The following is a 10,848-nucleotide window of genomic DNA, read 5'->3' as shown; positions in this document are numbered from 1 at the left end:
CTAGCATTTTCGGTCTTGTAAAAACATGTGACATTCATATCATCTAAACTATTAGGATCTATACAATCCAATTTTTTACAACAGATCTATATCAATATCAAGCCTAATTATCAGGATGTAGTGTACATAAATAAATCAGAGATGGGAACCTATTTTTTTTTGCAGTGAAATTTGACAAGGTAAGTTAAAGAAAATGCAGAAATGGGTATGCTTATTTGGAATTACTTTATCTTCTTAATTATAATAATGCCTTTAATAAACACTTTTTATGCCAACAACAGACCAAATGTATTTATCGGTCTTACTTGCTCTTTGTGTAATGACAATTGAATTCCATGGGTTTATAATATGTGTTTTGAGCCTTTAAGTTTCCGTATTAGCTAAGGCAAAAACAAACTTTACAAGCTGCTTTGGTACGACTGTCTTATCAATCTACTATGTCCTTGCGTAAAAATCACATTTTCTACAGAATTTGTTGTAATTTATAATTTAATACTTTGGTTTTCATTTAGTTTTAGAGTTTAATATTACTAATAATCTAGGGGGAAATATATACTAGGCCTTGTCGGCCATACTTATCGTCACATTTAATTGTTTTCGTGCCTATTTTTACTTCATCTATTACACGCAAACAATCGGAAATGGCATACACAATCTCTTCGGCTAAAATTGCTCAGTTAATGTGTTATCAACCTCTCTGTCTATCTTAATCGTATTCTGTAATAAAAATGCACATATAAGGAACAATGCAATGCGATTTCAGTTGAGTACCAAAAGTCGTTGCACATTAACAGTTAATCCGGTGAAGGCGCCTTAATTCCTGTTATAATTGTTTTTATTTAAAAAGAAATAAATATATAAATAAATTTTGAATCCTAGCGGATTAAAAATGTTGACATATTTGCTGTTATTTGCTTGCATATCTCTGTACATATACGCTTCATACAAATATGTTGTTTCGAAACCAGAAGGATTTCCTCCAGGTAATCGAACGATACTATACTTTTCAAAGTGGTAAAAGTAGCAAAACAAGTAACGGCTATCCTTTCAGTTGTGCTGGTATATTGTGTACTGATTAAAAGATTAAATTCAATATATTGTTTGTTGAGGCATTCAATTATGTGCGATTATAAAAATTTCAGTTTATTGTGATAATGTGAAGAACAATACAATGGTATGTTCCAGAACTGCAAGAAAGTAAAAGTTTTTACTACGATAACCGAATTTCGCTTCATCGAAAAAAAAATGCAAAATAGTAGATTCTTGCAGGTTCTGGAACAAACCATGAGTGACCAGTAATGCGAAAAATGGTTATCGTGTATGTAGTGACATTCTTTTATAAAGGAAAGAAATGTCAAATAAAAAAATATTATTAAGGAAACATTTGTGTTCTACAAGAATGTACAACTTTTTACTTCGATAAACGAATTTCCCTTTATGATATCGAAAAAAAAATTGTAAAACAAGATTGAAATTATTTTCGATATCATAACGGAAAAATTGGTTATCGTAGTAAAAAGTTTTACATTTTTGGAACAGAGCTATTGCTTCCAATAAATTTTTGCTCTATTCCAGAACCTGCAGGAATATACTAGTTTTGCAATTTTTTTCAACATTATAAAGTGAAAATCTGTTATCGTAGTTAAAACTTGTACATTCTTTCAGTTCTGGAACAGACCATTTATCAAAGAAATATTTTTTGAAACTTGCCAATAGTACTTCCTCTGTTCCAGAACTGCAAGTATGTAAAACCTTTTACTACGATAACTGATTGTTCCATTATATATCGAAGAAATGCAAAACTCTTCGGTTTTGGGATAGAGCAATAATTTTTGATTTAAAGATTCATTTAAACCGAACTTGTTTTATTTGAATTGAATGACATGTTCCAAAACCTGCAAGAATCTGCTATTTTGCTATTTTCTTTGACATCATAAAGGGAAAATCGGTTATGGTAGTAAAATGTTTTACGTTCTTGCAGTTCTGGAATAGAGCAAAAATCAAAAGAAGTGTCAATTTAACAGCCTGTATGTGTAACTATAGTTCTGTTCCAGAACCTGCAAGAATCTCCTAGTTTTGCAATTTTTTTGATATCATAAAGGGAAAATTGGTTATCATAGTAAAAACTTTTAACACTCTTACAGTTTTGGAACATGCCATATATTTTTGCCAATCGTTCGCAAATTTGTCGACGGAAAATAATATTTGACTCTTTTAAGCAAATGCTTTTTATGTCAGTGGCATACACACCAAAGCTTTTACTTCCCATTGTATTTTTGGGTTTTTTGTAACAAATACGAGAGAGAGAACGTAAGAAAAAACAAGTAAAAAAACATTAAGTTCGGCCGGTCCAAACTTTTAATACCCTCCACCTTAGGATAAAGGAAAGCCACATATACCAATTTTTAGACATATTCATGGGAAAATGTGCCAAAAATCATCAAAATACCGAATATCGGGAAATACTGCTATATGGGGCTATACAAAAACGTGGACCTATACATACAGTGTTTCGCCAAAAGAGCTAGAACCCATTATTACCAACAAATACCGCGAAGAAATATGGGAAAAACCATTAAAATGCCGAATATCGGGAGGTACCGTTATATGGGGGCTATACCAAATCGTGGACTTATACATGCAATTTTACGCCAAAGGAGCTAGAACCCATTATGACCTACAAATACCAATTTTCAGAAAAATCCATGAAAAAATGTGTCAAAAATCATCAAAATACCGAATATCGGGAGGTACCATTATATGGGGACTATACCAAAACGTGGACCTATAATTACAATGATTCGCCACACGAACTGGAACCCATTATGACCTACAACTACCAATTTTCAAAAAAAAAAATCGTAAAAAATGTGTCAAAAATCATCAAAATACCGAATATCGGGAGGTACCGTTATATGGGGGCTATACCAAAACGTGGACACATGCATGCAATGTTTCGCCACACGAACTAGGACCCATTATGACCTATAAATACCAATTTGTAGAGAAATTCGTGAAAAAAAATGTTGCAAAAATAATTAAAATGCCGAATATCGGGAGGTACCTTTATATGGAGGCTATACCAAGGCGTGGACCTATACATGCAATATTTTGCCACACGACCTACAAATACCAATTTTCAGACAAATCCGTGAAAAAATGTGGCAAAAATAATAAGAATACCGAATATCGGGAGGTACCGTTATATGGGGACTATAAAACGTGGACCGATATATCTCATTTTCAATACGAACCATCCTAGACACAATACAAATTGCTCTGCTACGTCAAATAATGTGGTCTGTATCGTGATTTCAACAGACAGACGGACATCATTAAATCGACTTAGAATTTTATGCTGATTATGAATATATATACTTTATGGGGTCTACGACGAATGTTTAAGGATGTTAAAAACGGAATGACAAAGTTAATATACCCTCCTTTCCAAGGTGGAGGGTATAAAAACGATAGGAAAATAACAGAATTGAAATTGGCCATTTGATAGAGAATTACACCAAAATTGTATGCGTATGTTGGGGAATTTACATATGAACTGTTTAAATACATCAACATTTTACTGGCGCATCTTGCAGGTCCATATTCTTCAAATGCTTTCTCCACGTTTTTCAATATTATTTTAAAATGTTTTAATACATTTTGAATCTATCGGGGTTGCGACAAGCAGCGCAACTCATAATGAAATCATTTCAAAAACTTAACAACGAAAACACTGACATATCGAAGCTTTTCGGCAATGAGCGTGAGCTTTCAAAATGTACATAAAAACCCAAATTAAAACGAAAAAGTTTGAATACAAACGATTTAAAAGAAAACAATTTTTTACAAAATCATGCCGTAAATGAAGATTTTTATACCTTACAACACTATGTGTTGGGGGTATTATAAGTTTGATTGCGCCAAAAATTATGTAACCCCTCGAAATATTGGTTTCCCACATAGGAAAGTATATATGGATCTTCCTATCTCGCCGAGTTGAGTCGATTTATGTATGTCCGTCTGTCCATGTTAATTTGTAATCCCGCTACAGGTCGCAATCATGGCCCGATCCTCACGAAATAAAAAATGGAGGTGGGGTTATGATCAGAATAGAACGCTATTGTTTTTGGAGATGATCGTACAATATTTAGGGGTTGAAATGGACTAAAAACTGAAAAATTTCCTGATTTTGTAGTTGCTCTACTGGTCGCAATTGTAGACCAATCGAAGCGGAAGTAAGCATGGGTCTAGAGCCTTCCGATTTTGGTGGTCATCGGGTAATATTTAGTGGGTGAAATAGACCATAACATTTGGGATAGATAAAAGTCCAAATCTGATCGTTACGTAGATGCCGATAGTAAATATATCGGATATATATAGCGAATGTATATATTCAAAGGAATGGGATGTAAGCTAGAATGCTTATATCTCAAGAATGGCTGCACCGATTTTGACAAATTTTGTCAATTCAGAATGCGCTGTTGGCATAAGAAAATAAAATCTAAAAAAATCGCATAAAAATATGCCAGTAATGATGTTAATATAGATTTTGTAGTATTTTGTGACATTTTTTTCATATTTTTTATCGCATTCAATTTGACTTAAAATATTGAAGTGTATATTTTGTAATACTTTTTCACCTTACAACGCAGGTTGGGGTTGTTATATACAGATTGCAATTATCATCCGATCCCCACGAAAATTTTCACAAGGGTAGGGTTAGGCTGAGAAGGGCTGAGCCTATTGTTTTTAAAGATGTCCGCAATATATTTATCCGAATCCGAAATACACAAAAGGCGAAATTTTGTCTATTTTATGCTGATTTCGTTGACGATAATAGCCAAATATCGTAGACAAGCAAATCGTATAGTTGAGTCTAAATTTGGATTTATGAAGGCCCTCTTACTTTTGGAGATAATCGCAAAATATTTAGGGGTTCAATCGAACCAAAAAAAGAAAAAAATCCTGATCACAGAATTGATGCAAATCGACACGCCTGAGAAGAGAGTTAAGGACAAGGAAAAATTCTAGCATTTTGAATGACCATTGCATTTAAGATGACTAACATTGGGCAAATGGCCCTGGTTATTTCAAAAGCGATATAATCCAAAAGCGAAATCTTCCGAAATAGATTTGGACATAAGGGGGCTTCTAAGATATTGTAGTGGTCGGCCCCGCACGTCTATAGCCTTTGCTTACTTGTTTATATTAAACTTGTTTTATATTAATATATAGATTTCTTTGCGTTCATATTTACAATATTACCAAATAATATCAACAATTTTTAATAATTTGTTATTATTTCCAGCGATTCCCCGAATACCTTTCTTTGGCAGTTATTTGTTTATGATGATGGTAAATTTTCGTTATTTGCACAAAGCCGTTTTCAAATTTTCTAAGTGGATTAAATCAGAAATAATTGGTTTACACATGGGTATATATCCCATGGTAGTGGTACACAATCCCACAACCATACGTGAAGTATTAAATCGTCCTGAATTCGATGGTCGGCCTGCATTATATGTGGCAAAAATGCGTGAGCCCAATGAAAATATTGCAGGTATGTATGTTGTTTATTTTAGCAAAAACGAATTAAAAGATTTACATTTATGATGGAAAGTATTTCAGTAACTTCGTAACTCGCTCAATTGGCAATTAAAAAAAAAAAAACAAGTAAAAGACTTTGAATACCCTCCAACACTTGGAACGAATTTGGCAATTCTCAAAAACAATAAAATCCGTTCAAAATTCTGTTAAAATCTTAAAAATACCGAATTTAGCTGTTATATTAGACAAGGTATATACGACATAGGTAACTTCTGTCAAAAACCATTAAATATTCAAACGCGAAACTTAAAAAATCGGTGACTAATGTAGCTAAAATCATCAAAATATCGGGAGGTACTGTTATATGGGGGCTATACGAAGACGTGGATCTTTCACAGACAATCTCCTGTCATACGAACATCAAATGCCAAATTTAAAACAATTCCGTTGAATAATGTCGCTGAAATCATAAAATTACCGAATATCGGGAGGTACCGCTACATGGGTGCTATATCAAAACGTGGACCTACATGGCACATTTTCAATACCAAAAGTCCTGCAGACATAATATACATTTGAGTAAAATTAATCTACTTCATTTCGTTCGGAAGTTAGACACGGTCCAACGTTGATGATCTTATTCTATTGAACATTGATATACTGTCATGTTCGTTAAGCTTGATTTATATGAAGAATTCAGCAATGCCACATGCAGGTCTAAATCAAATTGCCAATAAAGTCTTCTTATATGTATGAATCCAAACCTTTGCAATTAGCTCTATTTCTTAAACCTAGAAGAATTTGGTTTTACAAGTTTTGGCTTACGTTTTGAGGAATTCAAACGTTTAAAAACTAAAAGCTTAAAAGCTAAATTAAAAACTGTATGGTTTTTATCATTATTTTAGGTTGAAGTTATAAAATTCTTCATTGATCAGAAACAATAAGTGCTACATATGTTTTAAGGACTAAGCTATGCAGCCTAGAGCTCATTGTGTAAAAAAGTCTCTCTTGTTCTTTTACAGGAATTTTCTTTAAAGATGGTCCAGCATGGGAAGAGCAACGGCGTTTCATTTTACGTTATTTAAGAGATTTTGGATTTGGCCGTCGCTTCCAACAGTTGGAGGCAGTTATACACGAAGAATTAACAGATATGCTTGACTTAATACGCAACGGACCAAAATTTGATCATGAAAGAGAATTCGTTAAAGAAGGTGGCTATCGTATCCTAATGCCGTATTTGTTTAATCCCTTCTCGGCCAATAGCGTTTATCATATAATTTTCAACGAAAGATATCCACGGGTTGAACAGGCCGATCTTTGGAAATTAATTCGTTTGGGTGTACAATTTCAACGGAAAAGTGATGATTATGGAAAAATGTTGAGTATAATGTCATGGGTCCGTCACATATTTCCCAATTGGAGTTCATATAACAAACTAATGGAATCGAATCGTTATATGTATGGTTTCTATGAAAAATTAGTTGATCATTATATTGAGACGTATGATGAATCGGCGGAAAGGAATTTTGTCGATTTATATATCAAGGAAATGAAACGGGCCGAAGAGGAGGGTAGAACTGATACTACATCATTTGAACATAATCAATTTATATTGGGTCTAGTGGATTTTACATTTCCTGCATTTACCGCAATCGGTATGACAATGGGATTTTTTGTGCAATATATGTTGCTCTATCCAGAAGTGCAGAAGAAAATCCAAAAAGAAATTGATAATGTCGTTGGCTCTGGACGATTGCCGACTTTAGATGATCGTAAAGATTTATCTTATACCGAAGCATCTATTCGAGAAATTATGAGAATTGAAACGCTCGTACCATCGAATGTTCCACACCGGGCTAAAGTCGATACGGAACTAATGGGATACATTGTGCCAAAGGTAAGTAATATCGTACTTACGTATTGATAAACAAAAATTCAGTACATATATTCCGTGTAATTGTTTTATTATATAACAACATATCTCCATGGTGCTCCAAACGAATTTAAAAATTTAAATTTCGAGATATCTTTCCATACTTTTGGGTTTTTTATCTGAAAGACCAATTTTTATACCTTCATGATGAAGTGCATAAAAATTCTGCACTTTTACCCAAGGTCAATTTGTAACAACACCATATCGGTCCATTTGTAGTACTTGATAAGCTCCGTATTTCATGTCACTTGGCGGAAACTCATACCCATGGATAATTAAACTCAAATGTTTGGTTTTGGTAGTGTATAATACGATTTCTAAGCCACTACTTGGAATAAATTGTTTGCTAATTATTTTTGGGATAATAAGAAACAACGCGCATGAAACCAAATTCGATAATATGAACCTTCACATTGTTTGCGTATATAATAATTTCATTGGCCATTTGCAAACAAGTTAATGTAGCATTAGGTTCTTATTTCCCGTTTTTAGTGCGACAAGTTATTCAGAAGTGAGGTGTTTTAATTGTCCTCACTTCTCTAGGAGAGAGAAGTGGCTCTCATCATGTTTTGCATAGTCAACATGCTGATTTACGAGTTCAACCCACTCGACTTCGAAAACACTTTTCTTTTATTATGGAACAATTTTTAACTGACAAATATCCTAAAGTGTTTGTTATTTTTAACGTTTAAGAATTGGGTGACATCAATATTCTCACTCAAACCCCTGGGACGATATAGACGACATCTGCTGAGCCGATTTTTTTCGAAGATAAACGGTGAGAGCATTTCGTTGTCTATATTTTCATTTGTCTATGCCAAAGTAAATTTCTCCAAGATGGCTTTAATGCTGGGCTAAATGACAGTTTACTGCATTAGCTCTCTTCTTGTCAATTGATGTGTAAGGTATAGTCTAGTTTTTAAATCAAATATTTCATCGTTTTAAAATATACACATTGTTTAAAAGAAACCACTGTTTTAATTTCGTATTATCATTTTTAAAGAAAAGTCCCTGATGCATGACTAATGACCCGGTTATAGCTTCATGGATGATTGAAAATAACAATTGATTGCGGTAATATTGCAATTTTCTGTAAATATTGATTGATATTGAATACTATTATAGTAAAGGAGATTAATTTGCTCCAGTATTTCATATACGATTTTCTCTCTTCCTAAATCAGTTCTACCCTTTTCAGACCTCCCTTAATTTATTTTACAGGATACTTTCGTCATGACAAGTTTGTATGCCTTACATAAAGATGAACGTGTATGGGGCGACCCGGAAAATTTTCGTCCCGAAAGATTTTTAGACGACAGTGGAAAATTGTGCCTTAAGAAAGATGCCTCGTTGCCATTTGGAGCAGGTAAGTGCAAATCATGATCAGTTATTTACACTGAGCCTATAATCAACGGCTACGTCTTCTTGTAGGCAAACGTTTATGTGCTGGTGAAACATTTGCCCGTAACATGCTATTCTTGATGACCGCAACAATATTACAAAATTTCAGCTTTGTATTGGGTCCAAATGATAAACTACCCGATTTGCGAACAAATCTTAGTGGTTTGTCGACCTCGCCCAGAGATTTTTGGGTTCAATTGGAAGATAGGATGTAAAATATGAGCAAAGCAGTTCTAAGTTTTAGGGGTATTTATTCGAGTAAATATTATGAAGTTAATGAACCTTATATATTTATGAAAGTAATGTTTTGTTTTTATTAAGTTTAATCATTTTTCAATTTCAATTGAATAAATATTTTTTAAAAAAATCATTTTTATAATATACACAACCCAGAGATGCAGGGAATTATGCATTTCTGCATTTGTTTGTTACATCCAGAAGGAACTAGTTGCTTTTGGGGATCTCCATAGAATCACATTCTGAATCTATATTTGTATGTCCGTCATACATTTTTGTAAGCAAATCATTTGTTTGCCCCAGGGCGAATTCTAATGAAATGGTGATAGTCCGTCTAAATTTAGGTATTGCACCCTTATATGTTCGACCGAATAAAAACTAGAATTAACTTTATGAAATTGTTGAAAATCGACTCAGATATGACTAGACTCCCATACATTTTATATCATTTGATATGCATCAAAAGTGTAATATCTGCCCGCATCGGATGGATTGTGGTACACTACCGAGTTTATCGTAGAAACAAATATGTCGATTTTGGTTAATGTCAGTCCTCATGTGGAAAAATAAATGCTTCAAATTTAGTGAAAATCGATTAAGAAATAGCTTTTATAGTGGCTCTATACGACGTCAAGATTTAACCGCTCAAAAGACATAACAAGCAATAAATAACTATTATAAACGTTTATATGTTACTAATACTTGTGTAGGTTATCGTGAAGTCGGCCCGTGTTATTTAAAATTGAATTTATTAAATGTGCAAGTCCCAGATGAAATTAGTCGATATAGGTCTCTTGAGACAATATGCGTTGGAAGAGAAGACTTAGCCCGTCGCTCACTTTATACATGTTTTGTATTTTTGTAAAATTGAAAAGCTTATGCTTAGCTACGATTTTAGTCTATAAAAAGGCAAGAAATAGGATCGTAACATTTTAAGGAGAATCTTAAGTGGCCCGTACACAGTCAAAACGCATGACATCAAAATCGTGTACGTGTGCATGAAGCTTTCAACGCACATGGTTCATGCATTCATTATGCTTTTTATTTCGTGCTGCACAGATAATGTCGATAACGGACGACACAGTTTTGGCGTGTGCTTAAAAAGAAAGACACTTCTAACAACTCAATAACATTTTTTTTCAGTATCCAAGATCTCTATACACCCTTTCGCTCTGAAAAAAGTCACAAATGAGAATATCAACCGCATGAGAATATCATGCTCGAGAAAAATTAAAAAAATTTGATATTGCTTAATGCAACACCACAAAATGCATGTCATGCATCTTGACCGTACTTTAAAAGCTAAGGGGCAGTTCAGATGTCCGTAGAAGAAAAGCAAAAAAAAAAACCTGACTACTACGGAAACGACGAGAATGCATTTGAAGAAGAGCATTGGATCGCGACCGGTTTCACAACGCATTGGTCATTACAAGTTGTTCTTCGCATATAAACTCAAATTTCTATAGTTTATCATAAAATTGATTTAATTACTATGCAATCAGTTCTTACAAACTGGGAAGGTATTACTTATTTACAATATTTTTGGCGTTTTTACAGAAAAAAATATAAATATCTAACAAGTGTCTTATGTTTAATTATGCTATGTTCTGCAAATATTTGAGAGACAGACTAAACAGTTTACTGGAAATACATGCGAAGATATTGCAATACGGATTTTCTTATAGAAAATAAATAATAGATTAGAACATAGAATAGACACACAATAAAGA

The 10,848-nt window shown here is 33.4% G+C and overlaps 1 protein-coding gene across 2 annotated transcripts; it reads left to right on the top strand.

Moving 5' to 3' along the window:
• The first annotated feature begins 786 nt into the window (after positions 1 to 786).
• Positions 787 to 9,251, top strand: LOC101890089 (probable cytochrome P450 304a1). 2 transcript variants are annotated; one of them, XR_009343089.1, is made up of 5 exons: positions 787 to 983; positions 5,309 to 5,560; positions 6,570 to 7,444; positions 8,679 to 8,846; positions 8,912 to 9,051. XR_009343089.1 is itself a non-coding variant. In XM_005183058.4 (5 exons), the coding sequence occupies exons 1-5, from the start codon at positions 890 to 892 to the stop codon at positions 9,094 to 9,096; spliced, it is 1,551 nt and encodes a 516-aa protein (XP_005183115.1). In that variant the 5' UTR covers positions 792 to 889; the 3' UTR covers positions 9,097 to 9,251. The 2 variants fall into 2 exon arrangements, 1 of the variants encoding a protein (XP_005183115.1); XM_005183058.4 differs by having other exon boundaries at positions 792 to 983; positions 8,702 to 8,846; positions 8,912 to 9,251.
• The last annotated feature ends 1,597 nt before the right edge of the window (positions 9,252 to 10,848 follow it).

The sequence above is a fragment of the Musca domestica genome, unplaced genomic scaffold (genome assembly GCF_030504385.1).
Source record: "Musca domestica strain aabys unplaced genomic scaffold, Musca_domestica.polishedcontigs.V.1.1 42, whole genome shotgun sequence".
Lineage (NCBI taxonomy): Eukaryota > Metazoa > Arthropoda > Insecta > Diptera > Muscidae > Musca > Musca domestica.
The sequence above is the reverse complement of the archived record's forward strand: the minus strand, read 5'-3'. Positions and strand labels throughout refer to the sequence as shown.